The sequence below is a fragment of the Neoarius graeffei genome, chromosome 5, assembly GCF_027579695.1.
Source record: "Neoarius graeffei isolate fNeoGra1 chromosome 5, fNeoGra1.pri, whole genome shotgun sequence".
NCBI lineage: Eukaryota > Metazoa > Chordata > Actinopteri > Siluriformes > Ariidae > Neoarius > Neoarius graeffei.
In genome coordinates, this window is record NC_083573.1 from 87,128,976 (window position 1) to 87,150,535 (window position 21,560).

Sequence of the window (21,560 nt, forward strand, 5' to 3'; positions counted from 1 at the left end):
GGGTTCCCTGTGAACTAATAAAAAAGGCTGAACGAACACAGGATTTCACAAAAAGACGTCGAGAAAGGCGGCTTTTGAACCTCTCACTGAAATCGAAGGGAACCGAGCCGAAGCATGCTCGAACTTGCAGTGATCACTCGGTGAAAGGTTTGTATTTCCCTCTCAGCTATGTCCTTAGTGTTTTCCAAGTACTTTTCTTGCAATGTGTCGTTATTTTACGGTACTTTTTTTCATCACGAAGCGCTAAAGTCCCCAGCTGTTTCTTTCTTTACTCCTCATAAAGTCCATATGCATGAAGGTCACAACAGAATTCTTCCCCAGCCGTACAGTTACAATGCGCCGTGATCACTTCTCCGTCTTGTTTAACTAAGATCCAGGTCTTTAAAGGGGTTTCTGATGATCTTTGTGAATGATTTACCTGAGAGATAAGAGTCAACACAAGTGAGAATCAAGCGAACTGTTGTTTGTTTACACTTCAACTTGCAGCGCTTCGTTGTAAAGACGCGAACGAAAAGCTTAAAAAAATACTTACACGAGCAAAATCGATACAGGATTCATTTGGCAGCGACTTGATAGCGAGGTCCTTTACCCAGCCACATACAAAAAAGTTGTAAGCCTCCGTACTCTTCCACGCTTTCATCTGTTTTGCGGTGTAGAAGGACGTCTGCAACACCAGATAGTTCGAGATGTCGGGGAACTCGACTGAAGGGTAGTTTTCGAGATCGTATGACAAATCCTTCTTTCCCAGACTGCAGGGATCGATTCCATTGCACACAGCAATCTTCTGAATATATCTAAAGCCAGCAGTGGCTTCTAGATTACGAGCGTACTCTGATAAGTTATCGTTAGTTGTTTGCCCTACGGCAGCCATTTAGACCGCCAGCTATTTCACTTCCGGTAAAACCGCTAAGAAAAGTCAGGACACTGAAACCGAGCAATACCGCGAGTAGAGAAAAACAAAATGGTGGAGTGTGTTGCTGAACCAACCAAGGACAAAATAAAAACTCTACTCGAAGACAAAACCCCGAAAGTACAAAAAAAAGCAAACAAATATGGAATAAAAGTATTTGATGGTAAGAATGTATCTTTTTTTAATTTTCAAGAATTATTATTATCGCATTTTTCACAAATTGCTCCTGTCATTTCGCCGGTTTGTTTACATTCTAAGCAGAGATGGTTTTGTCTGAAGTTTTGTAAAAAGTTTTTATTTATCAAATTTGCAAAAAAATAAAAATAAAAATGCTCCATTTCTCAAAATCCAGTGAATGTGGATAGAATAAAACAGTTATTCCACTCAATCTCATCGTACATGGCTTCTCGCCAACTTGGTGCTACGCGCCTAGTCGGCTATCAGCTCATGTAAGACTTGATTTCATGGATTAACTATTAAATATATAGTATTTAGTCTGTTTAACCTCCTAAGGCCCAAGCTGTTTTTTTACATGCATTTTTTATTTCTCTTTGCTATTTGGGCTTATTAGAACCTGATTAGAATAAAAACTAAGCATCGTCTTTTGATAAGATGTACTTTTAGAGAAAAAGTATGTCCACATATGTGGATTCTTGTTCCAAATTTCTAAAAAGTGCTGTCCACGCATGTGACCGCTAAGCCCAAGGAGGTTAAGTTAAACCTTGGTGTTTTTACCTCCATGGTGTGGTTTGTTTGGGCAGGTGAGAACACAACAATCACTTCAGTTAGGTGTGGACCAAAACAGCCACTCTAAGAGGGTTTGAGTGAGGTGTTCTCGATCCAGTTCCAACTGAACCCTACCACGGTTTGACTGCAGTAAGAAAATGATTTGACTATGAATCAACCTGACTGTAGGAAGCCAAGTATTATCAACTTCTCATCTTATCTCATTATCTCTAGCCGCTTTATCCTGTTCTACAGGGTCACAGGCAAGCTGGAGCCTATCCCAGCTGACTACGGGCGAAAGGCGGGGTACACCCTGGACAAGTCGCCAGGTCATCACAGGGCTGACACATAGACACAGACAACCATTCACACTCACATTCACACCTACGGTCAATTTAGAGTCACCAGTTAACCTAACCTGCATGTCTTTGGACTGTGGGGGAAACCGGAGCACCCGGAGGAAACCCACACGGACACGGGGAGAACATGCAAACTCCACACAGAAAGGCCCTCGCCGGCCACGGGGCTCGAACCCGGACCTTCTTGCTGTGAGGCGACAGCGCTAACCACTACACCACCGTGCCACCCAAGTATTATCAACTTATTTTTGGAAATGCAGAACAAACCAAAGGACAGAGCCGTAGAGCTACAGAAACGTTCTGCGTACTTGGACTGATGAACAAACTACAGTTATGTTTTACTTCCATTTTGGTTTGTTAAAAATTAAAAGGGAACAAATTGTAGGTGTAGGTAGGCACGAAAGTTATGTCAGACCACACACACCAGAGGACTGGTCAGAGGAATTATTCAAGCCAATCATTTGGATTTGTCACTTCACCATGTTATACCTTATTTGCACTATATGAATGTGGCAGTAGGGGCGTGGCCGAGCATCAGTTTGTGAATGGAGGGCAGAGTCAGGGAAGGTGAGTGGTCGTATCGCTACACCTGTTGTCAATTAACGTGTATTTGTGTCTCCTCCAGTGACCGCGCCCTATAAAAGGAGACTGAGAAGGGGAGGGCAGCGCCGAGGGCTTGATAGTAGCCTGTGTGTGTGAGAGAAGAAAGACTTTTGAGTTGTGTGCTGAAAAGCAGCAATAAAGAAAATAGTTAAGACGCAAACAACCGCCTGCCGTGCTTTTGTGCTCCACCCACATCAGGGTCTCTCTACAATAAAAAAAAAAAACCCTCTAAAAATTGTTGCTTGCAGCATTTGCTGAAATCACAGCTGTGCACACATATACCTCATTCCCACTCACACTGAAAGTGGTACATTTTCCACTATTATGCTGTAATGGTGTTGTGTGGGAATGGGAGCAATATGGCAAAGTTAAAATGTTAATCGACCTTCTGGTGACCTTGTAATATTAACGGTAATCTTTTGCCATGATCCAGTGGGAATCAGAACTTCAAACTTTATTTTATTATTCAGACTTTATTATTTATTATGATTACATGTTTTAAAATCAATGAATAATATATATTCAATCTTGTGTGTCTAATTTTTTTTAACTAGTATCATATATAATCTGTACACATTGGAAGAAACACAAGAGAAACACGGACTACAATAGAATTGTAAAAAATACACACAACCCTGATTCCAAAAAAGTTGGGACAAAGTACAAATTGTAAATAAAAACGGAATGCAATGATGTGGAAGTTTCAAAATTCCATATTTTATCCAGAATAGAACATAGATGACATATCAAATGTTTAAACTGAGAAAATGTATCATTTAAAGAGAAAAATTAGGTGATTTTAAATTTCATGACAACAACACATCTCAAAAAAGTTGGGACAAGGCCATGTTTCCCACTGTGAGACATCCCCTTTTCTCTTTACAACAGTCTGTAAACGTCTGGGGACTGAGGAGACAAGTTGCTCAAGTTTAGGGATAGGAATGTTAACCCATTCTTGCCTAATGTAGGATTCTAGTTGCTCAACTGTCTTAGGTCTTTTTTGTCGTATCTTCCATTTTATGATGCGCCAAATGTTTTCTATGGGTGAAAGATCTGGACTGCAAGCTGGCCAGTTCAGTACCCGGACCCTTCTTCTACGCAGCCATGATGCTGTAATTGATGCAGTATGTGGTTTGGCATTGTCATGTTGGAAAATGCAAGGTCTTCCCTGAAAGAGACGTCGTCTGGATGGGAGCATATGTTGCTCTAGAACCTGGATATACCTTTCAGCATTGATGGTGTCTTTCCAGATGTGTAAGCTGCCCACGCCACACGTGCGAATGCAACCCCATACCATCAGAGATGCAGGCTTCTGAACTGAGCGCTGATAACAACTTGGGTCGTCCTTCTCCTCTTTAGTCTGAATGACATGACGTCCCTGATTTCCATAAAGAACTTCAAATTTTGATTCGTCTGACCACAGAACAGTTTTCCACTTTGCCACAGTCCATTTTAAATGAGCCTTGGCCCAGAGAAGACGTCTGCGCTTCTGGATCATGTTTAGATACGGCTTCTTCTTTGAACTATAGAGTTTGAGCTGGCAACGGCGGATGGCACGGTGAATTGTGTTCACAGATAATGTTCTCTGGAAATATTCCTGAGCCCATTTTGTGATTTCCAATACAGAAGCATGCCTGTATGTGATGCAGTGCCGTCTAAGGGCCCGAAGATCACGGGCACCCAGTATGGTTTTCCGGCCTTGATCCTTACGTACAGAGATTCTTCCATTAATAAATATATTACGTTCATTATGTCTTCTTCTTAAATCAAATAATTAGTTTTCTTTTGTTTCAGACATGTAAAAGCTTTTTACCTTTACCTGACATGTTTCGACGGTGTAACTTCCGTCTTCATCAGAGGGTCACCCGGATGTTGGTGTGTGACGTGCCTTTATAATCAGCTGATGTTACGGAGGTGTGACCTCCCTGTCAATATTGACAGGTCGGTCACACCTCCCGCTGTCAGTGTTGCCCCCTCAGGACGGCGCTCCAGGTGTGGGAGAGCATGTATGCCCCCTCATCCCTGTTTATTGTTCTTGGGCTACGCTTTCTGATTTCTATTGACTCCTTGATCCAACGATGGTATCTGTTGTTGAATTCAGCAGCTTTCGGTCCACTAAACAAAAATAACTGGGTGTCGGGAAAATTCTTTTCATGACCTAAACTTGAAAAATCTGAAAGGCAGTCTACCTTTAAGAAATAGTTTTTAATTTGGTCTTCAAAAAAATAAAATTTAACTGTTCGTTTTAGAAAAGTAAAAGTTATTTGACAATTTGATGGCCTGAGGAAGTTCTTTCCAAATTTGAGTGGCAATGAAAGAAATAGTTTGCTCACCTACATTAGTCCTTGATGGTGGCATGTAAAGATTACCATGGGAGGAATATCAGGTATTATAGGAATGAACACTATTAAAAAAACCAGAACCAATTCTCAAATTGCTCTCGTAGATGGCCTGTTTTCCACTTATAGAAGGATTTGATAACATTTATCTGGAAGACATTTTCAACTGTTAAAATTTCCATCAGGGAAACCATCAGATTTACAGTACATGTTGTGACCGGTCATGAAGTTGTTGGTGGTTATGTAAATGATGTTGTGATATTGCAACCGACATATTCATACTGCTTTACTGTACAGCAACCAGTGGCAAACTCAAAACAACAAGCAAATAAAACATCAGTAGATATAAGCAAAAATGACATAAGTAGCCTTTGCTTCAACAAAACAAATGTTCAGAAACAGGAACAGAGAAGTAATGCAGCACGACTCATGCCATGGTGCTAACTAGCTAATGCCTTATCTTGACCTTTTTACAACAATGGACTTGCTGCCTTTTGAATTATACATCATATCTCGTCTCGCATGATCCACATGTCTCAGGAAGGTTCATTCTCCGTAGCATCCTGTTAAATATACAGTGGTGCTTGATAGTTTGTGAACCCTTTAGAATTTTCTATATTTCTGCATAAATATGACCTAAAACAACATCAGATTTTCACACAAGTCCTAAAAGTAGATAAAGAGAACCCAGTTAAACAAATGAGACAAAAATATTATACTTGGTCATTTATTTATTGAGGAAAATGATCCAATATTACATATCTGTGAGTGGCAAAAGTATGTGAACCTTAAGTATTAACAGTTAATTTGAAGGTGAAATTAGAGTCAGGTGTTTCCAATCAATGGGATGACAATCAGGTGTGAGTAGGCACCCTGTTTTATTTAAAGAACAGGGATCTATCAAAGTCTGATCTTCACAACACATGTTTGTGGAAGTGTATCATGGCACAAACAAAGGAGATTTCTGAGCACCTCAGAAAAAGTGTTGATGATGCTCATCAGGCTGGAAAAGGTTACAAAACCATCTCTAAAGAGTTTGGACTCCACCAATGCACAGTCAGACAGATTGTGTACAAATGGAGGAAATTCAAGACCAATATTACCCTCCCCAGGAGTGGTCGACCAACAAAGATCACTCCAAGAGCAAGGCGTGTAATAGTTGGCGAGGTCACAAAGGACCCCAGGTTAACTTCTAAGCAACTGAAGGCCTCTCTCACATTGGCTAATGTTAATGTTCATGAGTCCACCATCAGGAAAACACTAAACAACAATGGTGTGCATGGCAGGGTTTCAAGGAGAAAGCCACTGCTCTCCAAAAAGAACATTGCTGCTCCTCTGCAGTTTGCTAAAGATCACGTGGACAAGCCAGAAGGCTATTGGAAAAATATTTTGTGGAAGGATGAGACCAAAATAGAACTTTTTGGTTTAAATGAGAAGCGTTATGTTTGGAGAAAGGAAAACACTGCATTCCAGCATAAGAACCTTATCCCTTCTGTGAAACATGGTGGTGGTAATATCATGGTTTGGGCCTGTTTTGCTGCATCTGGGCCAGGATGGCTTGTCATCATTGATGGAACAATGAATTCTGAATTATACCAGCGAATTCTAAAGGAAAATGTCAGGACATCTGTCCATGAACTGAATCTCAAGAGAAGGTGGGTCATGCAGCAAGACAACGACCTTAAGCACACAAGTCGTTCTACCAAAGAATGGTTAAAGAAGAATAAAGTTAATGTTTTGGAATGGCCAAGTCAAAGTCCTGACCTTAATCCAATCAAAATGTTGTGGAAGGACCTGAAGCGAGCAGTTCATGTGAGGAAACCCACCAACATCCCAGAGTTGAAGCTGTTCTGTATGGAAGAATGGGCTAAAATTCCTCCAAGCCAGTGTGCAGGACTGATCAACAGTTACCGGAAATGTTTAGTTGCAGTTATTGCTGCACAAGGGGATCACACCAGATACTGAAAGCAAAGGTTCACATACTTTTGCCACTCACAGATATGTAATTTTGGATCATTTTCCTCAATAAATAAATGACCAAATCTAATATTTTTGTCTCATTTGTTTAACTGGGTTCTCTTCATCTACTTTTAGGACTTGTGTGAAAATCTGATTATGTTTTAGGTCATATTTATGCAGAAATATAGAAAATGTTAAAGGGTTCACAAACTTTCAGGCACCACTGTAGTCAGATGGGAATACATGATATCTGTTACTTTTCTGTTCTGGAAGACTGAGTGGGAATGAAAATTTATCTACTCTGCCTTGTTTCTACCTTACATACCATAAAAAAGTTAATATGTGAAAGGGGCTGTATAGGGAAAATAAATGTCACTGATTTGTCACTTGCTAGTGTGAACATAGGGTCAATTAACCATGGTTCAGACTTTGACTTGCTTTGTTATTATGAGGATTTTTACTGTACTGTTGTAATATCAAGTAACGGGATGCACAACTGCTAGTAACAGAATGGTGCTAATTTCATTTGACTGGGTCACAAACAGGAACAATGTGACAGATTTGAAAGAATACCATGCAAATTAATCAACTAATTCATGTAATTATTCAATCAGCCAATCACATGGCAGCACCACAATGCATACAGTCAAACAGATACAAGTCAATGCATGTATGTTTCATTGTCCATACAATGTATGTATGTATTTCAATTAATGTTCACATCAAACATCATAATGGGGGGCAAATGTGATCTCAGTGACTTTGTGATCTCGTGGCATGGCTGTTTATTTAGCTCATCCGGCCATAGGCCAGGTCAGATGAGCTTATGCGATCATGTGTCGCCCATCCGTTGTCCATCATCGTTGTCCGTCCACGATTTACAAAAATCGCTACTCCTCCTACAGGATTGATCGGATTTCAATCAACCTCGCATGCAATGTTCCCCAGGTGGGTGTGCATAAAATTCATCAAGAGGGTGGCACCACCTGTCATATTTACAATTTTATGGGCGTTTGAAATTTTTGGGTGACTCATCACATTAAATGCTACTCTTTGTACCCTGCTGGGATGTTTTCACTGAAACTCACCCAGAAGACTCTAAAGACAAATTCCAACAAGAATTGTTCACCAGGTGGTGTCAGCTGCCATGGATGCGGCTACACAGGGGTCATATGCAATTCACAAAAATCGCTATTCCTCCTACAGGAGTGATCAGATTTTGATCAAACTCATATGTAATGTTCACCAGGTTGGTATGTATAAAATTTGTCAAGGTGCCACCTTTCATATTTACGATTTTATGGCCGTCTGAAATTTTTGGGTGACTCGTCACATTAAACGCTACTCTTCGTAACCTGTTGGAACGTTTTCCCTGAAACTCACCCAGAAGACTCTAAAGACATATTCCAACAATAGTTGTTCACCAGATGGTGCCACCTGCCATTGATGAGGCTACAGAGGGGTCACATGCAATTCCACAAAAATCGCTATTCCTCCTACAGAAGTGATCAGATTTTGATCAAACTCATATGGAATGTTCCCCAGGTTGGTATGTATAAAATGCGTCAAGACAGTGGCACCACCTGTCATATTTACAATTTTATGGCCGTTTGAAAATTTTGGCTGACTCGTCACACCAAACACTGCTGTTCGTAAACTGCGAGGATGTTTTCACTGAAACTCACCCAGAAGACTCTAAAGATATATTCCAAGAAGAATTGTTCACCAGGTTGCGCCACCTGCCATGGATGCGGCGACAAAGGGGTCATATGCAATTTCATAAAAATAGCTCCTCCTCCTACAGGATTGATCGGATTTTAAACTCGTACACAACAACGGCCGGTATGAGCTACAGCCTCCTTGAGGCTATTTTTATTAGTCCTAGACAGGCTCGTCTGAATATTTCAGAAGTCTTGAGAGTTTAAACAGAATGGTGCAAAAACATACCAGAGCACAGCAGTTCTGTGAGTGGAAAAGTCTTTTTTTTTCTTTTTTTTTAATGAGAGACATCAGAGGAGAACTGCCAAACTGTTTTGATCTGACAGGAAGTCTATGGTAATGAAAATAACCACCCTTTACAACTGTGGTGAGCAGAAAAGTGTTTCAGAGTTTACAACACAACCCTGTGTCAACTGCAATCTTCGAGAGCCGAGATTTTCTTCTGTTGTAGATCATATAGAGGGTTTGACCTGTCACATGCTGGGCTGATTACAGTATTTGATTGCATGAATATACAGGTGTACTAGTGTTCTAATAAAGTGGATGGTGAGTTTATATGGCTACTACAAGATGTTGCATCTTTGCATTATTACGTATGTGTTTTAATTAATTGTTGGCTTAAAGGTCCCATGGCATCGTTTTTTCATTAATTGTGCGGTGGTCTCTAGTATGAATGAATGCCCTGTGAGCCGGTTTTGGTGAAAAAAATGCTGTGGTTCTCCTGTTTCAGGCTGTTCTAGGTTGGTGGAGGAGCGGGTGGTGGGAGAGCGACAGGATTTCAGCTCTTATCATTAATATTCATGACATGTAAACGTGTTACCTCTGATTGGCTAACAGCACTGTGACGCTACCTCCAGTGGGTCAGAACAAGCGGATGTGGGTGTCTTACTATGGCGAGAGAGAAGGAACAAACCGTGAAGGGAAAAATACCGCGCGCTGATGTCATTAAGGTGCGACGCGAGGAAATAAAATAAATTCAACAAATGTTTGGGTTTTTACTGAACAAACAAACAAATAAAATGAACGAGTGACTTAAAAAAAGAATGTGGGTGTCTTTGTAAAAACTGTTTTGATTGGCTATTGTAACAGAGCATGCTGCATGCTTTTTGGTTTTGTAGCGCAGAGTACCTGGCTAACTGCAGGAAGCGGTTAGCTGCACAGCTAACGTAGCCATTGCTAGGCTAACGCACCGATTTTAAAACACGGCAAAACGACTTAACAGTTATACACTTACTTGTTCGCTGTTTGTGGCTGATGCGGCAGGGATGCTTGGTACGGACCCAGGCTTCAGTGACAGTTGATGTGCAAAACCTGCCCTGTACTGTCCCAAGTTGTGGAAACATTCCTCAGGAAAATGCTTCCGACAAACATACACCGTCTTAGGTAGACTCGACGGCATATTATTGGAGTAAATAAGCCACTGCGTCTTCAGGGGCTCTCCCGTCGGCAGTAAAAACAGACTCCTTTCTGTGTTGTCACATCCATGTACAGCGCAACTTCCATGTTTGGTGGCAACTTTTGAGCTGGGCGGGCAATCCATACAGTGGGTGGGAATCCAGAGGGGGGGCGTGGGGATCATCTCCCTTGCTGACGTAGTAAAGGGAAGAGCCTATCAACGTGCCATTTTGACGCGCCATTCTCAAATGTTGACAAAGGGTGGGCATAGTTTGGTTTACACATTATGAAATTTCTAGCCACTGGGGTGACTTAAGAAGGTCAGAGGAACTCATTTTAACGTTAAAAAACCTCAGAAAGTGAAAATTTCATGCCATGGGACCTTTAAATTTCATGTTTTAAACCGATGATCTGGATGCAACACGTCGACAAGAACACAAAGCCCAGAAATCCAAGTTAATCAAAAAAAAAAAAAGATTTCCTTTCCCTGTTTATTCATCTTGACTCTGAATATGCCATAGATACAGGCCATGTTGCACAGATGGACATGAGAGACTCAGAGTCCAGCACAGCAAATTAGACTAGCAGATCTCTCAATGCACTTTTCAAATACAAGACACTTTCCAAAGCTGTTATCACAGCATTCCCCAAAGATTCTTGCATTGACGTATAACTCAACATCACTCGTCTTTCTTCAGCACCACACTTTTTTCCCCCTTTTGCAGCAAACAACCTGAAAATACTTTTCATGTCGAAGAAACACAATCATAATCAAACGTAGTCTGCATCAAAAGCAAGCCGCAGGCTGTGAGAAAGCTCTAAAAGAATGATCAGAATAAAGCACCTGGCTGAGTTGATGCACACATGGCAGACACACTCACCGAGTGGTTGTCCTGCTATGATCCGAGCATTCTCACCAGCGACAGCGGCCCGGGCATTCCTCTCACTCATGTACTGGACAAAGGCGTAGCCCTTGTGCACGGAGCAGCCGACGATCTTGCCGTACTTGGCAAAGATGACCTCGATGTCGGCCTTCTTGACGATGGCTGTGTTGAGGTTGCCGATAAAGACTCTGGAGTTGAGGGAACGTGGGTCATTCTTGTTGGTCACGTTGCTTGTCTGACTCTTACCAGTCATCTTTTTCTGCTGGCTCTCCTAAAGTGCGTGCACACGCGCACACACACACACACACACACACACACACACACACACACACACACACGAGCATGCAGGCTTAGAACTCACAGCAGCTCCAAAAATATGCTCAACATCAAAAGAAAGGTAATTACGATTGACTTCAATCAAGGTCATATTTCACACTCTGACTCATAGCTTGTATTGTACTAATTGTTGAAGTGAGTGTTAAAGCAAAACTAAGACTCTTGGCTGTGTTTACTCATCCATGTTGTCAGTCTTGTTATAGACATGCCTTTTGGGCTATTAACTCCACCCCAGAAAACCAGTATTACATGCCCAGTGTGCCCTACACTTACACTGTGGACAACAAACCACATTATTATACATACAGGACACTTGTTCTATGGAATAAAATCATGTGTTCTATTCCCTTCTACCAAGCTCCATTAATTCCCTTCAATAGCATGTAATATTGTTAGCATATCACTCTACCCAATGGAGAATGAGCGTTGAATATGGTTTACGATACTGCATGGTCATTAAGACATGACGTCACACGTCGGCGCTGATGCGAATATCCAATGAGAAAGTTTTCTGCTGTGCATGCGAACAAGCATTTCTTCAGGGCTTTGAACCAGAATTTTTTTTCCTATTGGTTCGTTCCGAACAGAAACGGAATTTTAACGTTTCCGGTTTTGGGTTCCACCATTAAATAGACGTTCCCGAGACGGTTAGAACAAAAAAAATTTCGTTCCCGGAACGGTTAATTACGTTCCCTGTCAGCTGTTTAACAAATGGCTATAAAATTATGTCTCTGTCTCATCCAGCTTAAGCCAAATGTAGGCTAATTCTATTACAACCTTCATTAAATAAGACAAGAAATAATTCAAAACAATTATTATTTCAAATGTTGGCGATTTGGATTCTCAGTATGTCTTCCCATCTACACAAACAGAAAAAGTGCCAAAAATGAAAGATAATTCGTTTAGTGTGTTACCAAAGGCTAGTCAGGCCCTATGCATTGATAGGCTAACAGAGGTTAACGTCATTTAATGTTCGCGAGCCTCTCATTAACGTGGACAAATATATTGATATCGTGTTTGAAACTGACGTTTTTGAATAACGATAGACTGCAATATTTACCCCTTATTTAAGATGTGGAGACGTGATAGTAGTCTACCCTCCCGCTCTCTCCATTCAGTCAGCGAACGTCACACAGGAAGTGAACCCCAGCGGGTCATAGAAACTTGCGCAGGAGAAGAATGACTTTTTTATTTGTAGGCTACGGAAACTTTGAGGAAAGAAATAAAAACCGGTATTAACCGATTACCATTATTTTTAATAAGCGTTTCTGTTCTGGAACATAAAAAATAATAAAGTTTCTGGTTTCGTTTCTGTTCCATGTGAAATAGAAAAAGTTCCCGGTTTTTGTTTTCGTTCCTTGAACCGGTTCAAAGCCCTGCATTTCTTTGTTTGCCAGGAAAGAGAAAGACGCACTGAACACCCGAAAGGCTACCAAAACTTCATTAGATATTCTTCATGCATATTTACAAACAGTGTGCGAACTGTTATTATTAGAGCTGGGACTTGAGCTCAGCCAAAACTTAGCCAGACACTGAAAAAGCAACAGGGTAAAGGATTTTGTAAGGGATTAGCGGCAGGCTGCCAGGTCGCTCCGTTGTGTGTAGTTGTTGATGTTGATTTTAAAAGTAACTAAGTAAAATACACAGGGAAATGAATACTTAAGTCTGAGTGAAAAATACTGTAGCGAGCGTGCAGCGTTGAAGAAGAGTCTGGAGACAGAAATCTTAGTTTCTCAGTCGTTAGCCTGTGCTACTTGCTCTCAATAGCACTGGCTTGACTGCTTTATCAGCATCCGCTAACACTACTGATGAACGCTACACCGGCTGGAAGGTGACTTCACTGCTGCACTGACGGCGCCGACTCATGGGTAAGCTAGCATTGGCCTTCGAGAATGCTGATTTGCTGACATGAAGGGAGTGTGTATGTATAATAATAATAATAATATTGGCTGGCTTTTTTTCATGGTATATCAGATATATTCCATTCAGCTACTCGTCTTCGACTCGTTCAATATAATGCTAGCTGAATGGAATATATCTGATATACCACTCAACGCCAGCCAATATTATTTCAATATTTAACAAAAAAAGATCTAAAGACCAATGAATGAATGAATGAATGAATGAATGAATGAATACTCCAACAACTGCTTCTAAAAACTGATTCTGTCCATATTATGTGATGATTATGTGAATTTAATAGATTGGGTTCATGTTCTGTGCCTTTTGTGTTTATGTAAAAGGTTTTGTCCATTTAACAGTTAGAAAACCTAACTAATATGAATCGACTATGCTGTCCACCATTAATGGGCGGGGCTTCATGTACACAGCCACTGGGTTCCAGTATTATTACAGTTTATTTTTTTAACCACAACATCTGGCACTTTGGTTCTACCAAAAAGGCACCTTAGATTCAAGGTAATCTTTCTTCTAACATAAAAAAAAAAAGTTAGCAGTGAATATCAAATTATCAAGATGGGAAACCTCACCTGCACACACAATGGATATCCAGTGTGTGTGGGTAATTAATTATTTGAGATCTCATATCCACCCCCTATTGTACATGAATTATGTTGTAACATTTCCACGTATCTTTTCCAAGTCACTAAGTTCATGATAATGATAGCTCTTCACTACCTGAGTTCAATGGTGGGTTTCATAACCCACTGAGGATCCTTGTTCCTTAATTAATTTTTTTAAATATCAAGTCATGTAGAGAATAATTTGTCCAATTATATCAAAATCACGGCGGCACGGTGGTGTAGTGGTTAGCGCTGTCGCCTCACAGCAAGAAGGTCCTGGGTTCGAGCCCCGGGGCCGGCGAGGGCCTTTCTGTGTGGAGTTTGCATGTTCTCCCCGTGTCCGCGTGGGTTTCCTCCGGGTGCTCCGGTTTCCCCCACAGTCCAAAGACATGCAGGTTAGGTTAACTGGTGACTCTAAATTGACCGTAGGTGTGAATGTGAGTGTGAATGGTTGTCTGTGTCTATGTGTCAGCCCTGTGATGACCTGGCGACTTGTCCAGGGTGTACCCCGCCTTTCGCCCGTAGTCAGCTGGGATAGGCTCCAGCTTGCCTGCGACCCTGTAGAAGGATAAAGCGGCTAGAGATAATGAGATGAGATGAATATCAAAATCACATTGTTTTATAGTGTATGCTTTTATTTCTGAAACCCATAGAGGTTATAAGCCCCAGTGGTGTTTTATTTTAAATTGGGTGGTAAATTTTATTTTTTTCCCCACCGGGTTAGATCAGTTATATTTATTTCAAGTTCATTCTTATAAAATGTCAGTTGCATATTTGGCCTTGTTCATATTCTCCAGTATTTCACTGCCAGCATTTATAGCAAAGTGACCTAGTCTTAAATCAACCCGGTTGCTATCCATGACATCTTAACAACAGACAGAGACTTCTAAAAGTCCTTAACAAAGGGCAAAAAGAGAGAAAGAGAGAGAGAGAACTTGAAAACTAAACTTGAGTATACCTGCTGGTTCTGAAGCTCGATTCTAATATTATTACAAACAATAAATAGCCCAATGACAACTGCACATTTGCTACTAGCATTATCCATTCATTCATTTTCTCGACCACTTATCCGTCAGGGTTGTGAGGGAAGCTGGAGCCAATCCCAGCTGACTTCAGGCAAGAGACTGTGTACACCCTGGGCAGGTTGCCAATCTTTTGCAAGGCTAACACAGAGACAAACAACCACTGACACTCATATTCACACCTATGGACAATTTAGAGTAGCCAGCTGACGTAATCCAGATGTCTTTGGACTGTGGGAGGAAATCCACGCAGTACATGCAGTATCCATAACCACTTATCCTGTGCAGGGTCACAGGCAAGCTGGAGACTATCCCAGCTGACAAGTCCCCAGATCATCACAGGGCTGACACAGAGACAAACGACCATTCACACCTACGGTCAATTTAGAGCCACCAATTAGCCTAACCTGCATGTCTTTGGACTGTGGGGGAAACCGGAGCACCCGGAAACCCACGCAGACACGGGGAGAACATAAACACTCCACACAGAAAGGCCCCCACCGGCCACTGGGCTCGAACCCAAAACCTTCTTGCTGTGAGGCGACAGTGCTAACCACAACACCACCGTGCCACCCCCTGCCCTGACTAACATTGATCAAAACCAAATTATAAACTACCAGAAAGGCACACTTCAGTGATACATTTAAATGAAATATTTTATATCCGGACCACTGTAAAGCTGCTTTGTGACAATTTCCATTGTTCAAATCTCTCCAAAAATAACACTGAATGGAATTGAGTGTTATACAGTCCTAAAACCTAAATCTATACTACTAAAGGAAGGCTGTCGGTCTCCCTGTCTGTTCAACAATGCAAAGTGACATGGCAAAGTGACTGTGCAAAGATACACAGACTCCATACTTTGCACATGGATTGGTGACACACCGGAAGGGCCCAAGACAACATTTCCAATTTTACAACACATAGGATTAGTGCTAATCCAAAACACTATAGGCTACATGCTCATGGTAACACACTGTGCTAATCCAAGACACTATCATTTCCCATAGGCGAACATGCCCATGCTAACACACTGTGCGAATCCAAGACACTATAATTTCCCATAGGCTACATGCTCATGCTAACAACTGTGCTAATCCAGACACTATCATTTCCCATAGGCTGCATGCCCATGCTAACACACTGTGCTAATCCAAGACACTATCATTTCCCATAGGCTACATGCCCATGCTAACACACTGTGCGACTCCAAGACACTATCTTTTCCCATAGGCTACAGCACATACTCATGCTAACACACTATGCTAATCCAACACACTTTAATTTCCCATACATTACATGCTCATGCTAACACACTGTGCTAATCCAAGACACTATTATTTCCCATAAGCTACATGCCCATGCTAACACACTGTGCTAATCCAACACACTTTCATTCCCCATAGGCTACATGCTTGTACTAACACTCTGTGGTAATCCAAGACACTATCATTTCCCATAGGTGACATGCCCATGCTAACACACTGTGCTAATCCAAGACACTATCATTTCCCATACATTATATGCTCATGCTAACGCACTGTGCTAATCCAAGACATTATCTTTTCCCATAGGCTAGATGCTCACATTAACACATTGTGTTAATCCAAGACACGATCATTTCCCATAGACTACATGTTCACACTCACACACTGCGCTAATCCAAGACACAATCATTTCCCATAGGCTACATGCTCACATTAACCCACTGTGCTAATCCAAGGCACAATCATTTCCCATAGGCTGCATGCTCACATTAACCCACTGTGCTAATCCAAGGCACAATCATTTCCCATAGGCTGCATGCTCACGCTAACACACTGTGCTAATCCAAGACATGATCATTTCCCATAGGCTACATGCTCATGCTAACAAACTGTGCTAATCCAAGACACTATCCTTTCCCATAGCATGTATGCTCACGCTATCACACTGTGCTAATCCAGACACTATCATTTCCCTTAGGCTACATGCTCATGCTAACACATTGTGCTAATCCAAGACACTATAATTTCCCGTCGGCTACATGCTCACATTAACACACTGTGCTAATCCAGACACCATAATTTCCCATAGGCTACATGCTCATGCTAACAACTGTGCTAATCCAGACACTATAATTTCCCATAGGCTGCATGCCCATGCTAACACACTTTGCTAATCCAAGACACTATCATTTCCCATAGGCTGCATGCCCATGCTAACACACTGTGCTAATCCAAGACACTATCATTTCCCATAGGCTACATGCCCATGCTAACACACTGTGCTAATCCAAGACACTATCATTTCCCATAGGCTACATGCCCATGCTAACACACTGTGCTAATCCAACACACTTTCATTTCCCATAGGCTACATGCTTGTACTAACACTCTGTGGTAATCCAAGACACTATCATTTCCAATAGGCGACATGCCCATGCTAGCACACTGTGCTAATCCAAGACACTATCATTTCCCATACATTATATGCTCATGCTAACGCACTGTGCTAATCCAAGACATTATCTTTTCCCATAGGCTAGATGCTCACATTAACACATTGTGTTAATCCAAGACACAATCATTTCCCATAGACTACATGTTCACACTCACACACTGCGCTAATCCAAGACACAATCATTTCCCATAGGCTACATGCTGACATTAACCCACTGTGCTAATCCAAGACACTATCATTTCCGATAGGCTACATGTGCACGCTAACACACTGCGCTAATCCAAGACATGATCATTTCCCATAGGCTACATGCTCACACTAACACACTGCGCTAATCCAAGACACGATCATTTCCCATAGCGTGTATGCTCACGCTAACACACTGTGCTAATCCAGACACTATAATTTCCCATACATTACATGCTCACACTATAACACACTGTGCTAATCCAAGGCACAATCATTTCCCATAGGCTACATGCTCACGCTAACACACTGTGCTAATCCAAGACATGATCATTTCCCATAGGCTACATGCTCATGCTAACAAACTGTGCTAATCCAAGACACTATCCTTTCCCATAGCGTGTATGCTCACGCTAACACACTGTGCTAATCCAGACACTATCATTTCCCTTAGGCTACATGCTCATGCTAACACATTGCGCTAATCCAAGACACTATAATTTCCCGTCGGCTACATTCTCACATTAACACACTGTGCTAATCCAGACACTATAATTTCCCATAGGCTACATGCTCACATTAACACACTGTGCTAATCCAAACCACAATCATTTCCCATAGGCTACATGCTCATGCTAACACACTGTGCTAATCCAAACCACTATCATTTCCCATAGGCTACATGCTCACACTAACACACTGTGCTAATCCAGACACGATCATTTCCCATAGGCTACAATGCTCACACTAACACACTGCGCTAATCCAAGACACAATAATTTCCCATAGGCTACGTGCTCACATTAACACACTGTGCTAATCCAAAACACTATCATTTCCCATAGGCTACATGCTCGCGGTAACACACTGTGCTAATCCAAACCACTATCATTTCCCATAGGCTACATGCTCGCGGTAACACACTGTGCTAATCCAAGACACGATCATTTCCCATAGGCTACATGCTCACGCTAACACACTGCGCTAATCCGAACCACGATCATTTCCCATAGGCTACATGCTCACGCTAACACACTGTGCTAATCCGAACCACGATCATTTCCCATAGGCTACATGCTCACGCTATAACACACTGTGCTATTCCAGACACTATAATTTCCCATACTGTAGGTTACATGTTCACGCTAACACACTGCGCTAATCCAAGGCACGATCATTTCCCATAGGCTACATACTCACATTAACACACTGTGTGCAGCCTCAGCGGGGAATCCCCTCCCCGACTCAGCTGAGAGTTTTGATTGTATGGGACCTTGCAATTAGCACTCTTCGCCAGAAACTTCCGCTAGCGCCGAGTCTACATCACTGAGGAGACGTGGGGAGCAATTTACAGCATTTTGACAGAACACAATGAAAGCATATATATCACACGTGTCCACTCAAATCTCCACTGGGCCTTCTCGAACTGTGTTATAGATGACTTGCAACCACGTGATCAAAATAACACCATTAAAATTAGTTCGTTCCTGAGCATGACTTGTGAACAGGTGAATGTGCTTCTCTTTGTCAGGGAGTGTGAAGTATTCTGTCAGAGATGGTTGGGAGACGGATGTAAGTGCAGAAGTTGTGTTTATTAATACAAGTGAAGACGGTAAACAATCCAGAATGGCAGGCAAAATCATAAAACAGTGAAACAGGCAAAAGGTCGCACGAGGCACAAACAGGCTATCGTAGACTCGGCAGAATCAAAGACGAGAAACAGGAAATCAGGGCTTAGGAAACCAAACAAGGAAATAAGGCTCAGTAAGGTGTCAGCAACGCAACTCAATACTTCGCAAAGTAAGTGTGTTTTCACAGATTTTATATAGGTGCGCTGATTGTGCCTTAATCCTGTGCAGGTGCGAGTCATTTACAGTGCACGTGTGAGAGTCCACTTGGCGTGCACGCTGTCCAGAGCGTGCCAGAGAGTCTATCTGATGCACGCGCCAGGGGCGGCACTCTTGCAATCCTGTGTTTGTTCACCCTTTTTTATTAGTTCACATGGAACCCTGAAGAAACTTTTATCAGTTTCACAGTTTGATCGATTTGAATAACCTACAGAGGTATGCAAAAGTTTGGGCACCCCTGGTCAAAATTGCTGTTACTGTGAACAGTTAAGCAAGTTGAAGATGAAATGATCTCCAAAAGGCATAAAGTTAAAGATGACTCATTCCCTTTATATTTTAAGCAAAAACAATTTTTTATTTTCATCTTTTACATTTTCAAAATGACAAAAAAGAAAAAGAGCCCAAAGGAAAAGTTTGGGCACCCTGCATGGTTAGTACCTAGTAACACCCACTTTGGCAAGTATCACAGATTGTAAACACTTTTTGTAGCCAGCTAATAATCTTTCAGTTCTTACCTGGGGGATTTTCACACAGCCTGTGCCACTGGCTGCAACACAACCCCAAAGCATGATCGATCCACACCCATGCTTCAGAGTTGGAGAGGTGTTCTTTTCCTGGAATTTGGCACCCTGTTTTCTCCAAACATACCTTTGCACATTGTGGCCCAAAAGTTATATTTTGATTTCATCAGTCCACAGGACTTGTTTTCAAAATGCATCAGGCTTATTTAGATGTTCATTTGCAAACTTCAGACGCTGAATTTTGTGTCTAGGATGCAGGAATGGTTTTCTTCTGATGATTCTCTCATGAAGGTCATATTTGTTCAGGTGTCGCTGCATAGTCGAACAGTGCACCACCACTCCAGGGTCTGCTAAATCTTTCTGAAGGTCTTTTGCAGTCAAACAGGGGTTTTTATTTGCCTTTCTAGCAATCCAACGAGCAGTTCTTTCAGAAAGTTTTCTTCATCTTTCAGACCTCACCTTGATCTCCACTGTTTCTGTTAACTGCCATTTCTTGATAACATTACAGTGGTGCTTGAAAGTTTGTGAACCCTTTAGAATGTTCTATATTTCTGCATAAATATGACCTAAAATATCATCAGATTTTCACATAAGTCCTAAAAGTAGATAAAGAGGAACCCAGTTAAACAAATGAGACAAAAATATTATACTTGATCATTTATTTATTGAGGAAAATGATCCAATATTACATATCTGTGGGTGGCAAAATGATGTGAATCTCTAGGATTAGCAGTTAATTTGAAGCTGAAATCAGATGTTTTCAATCAATGGGATGACAATCAGGTGTGAGTGGGCACCCTGTTTTATTTAAAAAACAGGGATCTATCAAAGTCTGATCTTCACAACACATGTTTGTGGAAGTGTATCATGGCACAAACAAAGGAGATTTCTGAGGACCTCAGAAAAAGTGTTGCTGATGCTCATCAGGCTGGAAAAGGTTATAAAACCATCTCTAAAGAGTTTGGACTCCACCAATCCACAGTCAGACAGATTGTGTACAAATGGAGGACATTTGAGACCATTGTTACCCTCTCCAGGAGTGGTCAACCAACAAAGATCACTCTAAGAGCAAGGCGTGTAATAGTCAGTGAGGTCACAAAGAACCCCAGGGTAACTTCTAAGCAACTGAAGGCCTCTCTCACCTTGGCTAATGTTAATGTTCATAAGTCAACCATCAGGAGAACACTGAACAACAATGGTATGCATGGCAGGGTTGCAAGGAGAAAGTCACTGCTCTCCAAAAAGAACATTGCTGCTCATCTGCAGTTTGCTAAAGATCATGTGGACAAACCAGAAGGCTATTGGAAAAATGTTTTGTGGACGGATGAGACCAAAATAGAACTTTTTGGTTTAAATGAGAAGCGTTATGTTTGGAGAAAGGAAAACACTGCATTCCAGCCTAAGAACCTTATCCCATCTGTGAAACATGGTGGTGGTAGTATCATGGTTTGGGCCTGTTTTGCTGCATCTGGGCCAGGACGGCTTGCCATCATTGATAGAACAATGAATTCTGAATTATATCAGCAAATTCTAAAGGAAAATGTCAGGACATCTGTCCATGAACTGAATCTCAAGAGAAGGTGGGTCATGCAGCAAGACAACAACCCTAAGCAAACAAGTTATTCTACCAAAGAATGGTTAAAGAAGAATAAAGTTAATGTTTTGGAATGGCCAAGTCAAAGTCCTGATCTTAATCCAATCGAAATGTTGTGGAAGGACCTGAAGTGAGCAGTTCATGTGAGGAAACCCACCAACATCCCAGAGTTGAAGCTGTTCTGTACGGAGGAATG

The 21,560-nt window shown here is 41.6% G+C and overlaps 1 protein-coding gene across 1 annotated transcript in view; it reads right to left on the reverse strand.

Annotated features, from left to right (window-relative positions):
• Positions 1-21,560, reverse strand: part of LOC132887112 (RNA-binding Raly-like protein) — a 582,616-nt gene that overhangs the window by 296,821 nt on the left and 264,235 nt on the right. Inside the window, exon 2 of the mRNA XM_060922495.1 lies at positions 10,892-11,165. Within this exon, the coding sequence (XP_060778478.1) occupies positions 10,892-11,147 (256 nt within the window). The 5' untranslated portion in view covers positions 11,148-11,165. The remainder of the gene's footprint in view (positions 1-10,891; positions 11,166-21,560) is intronic.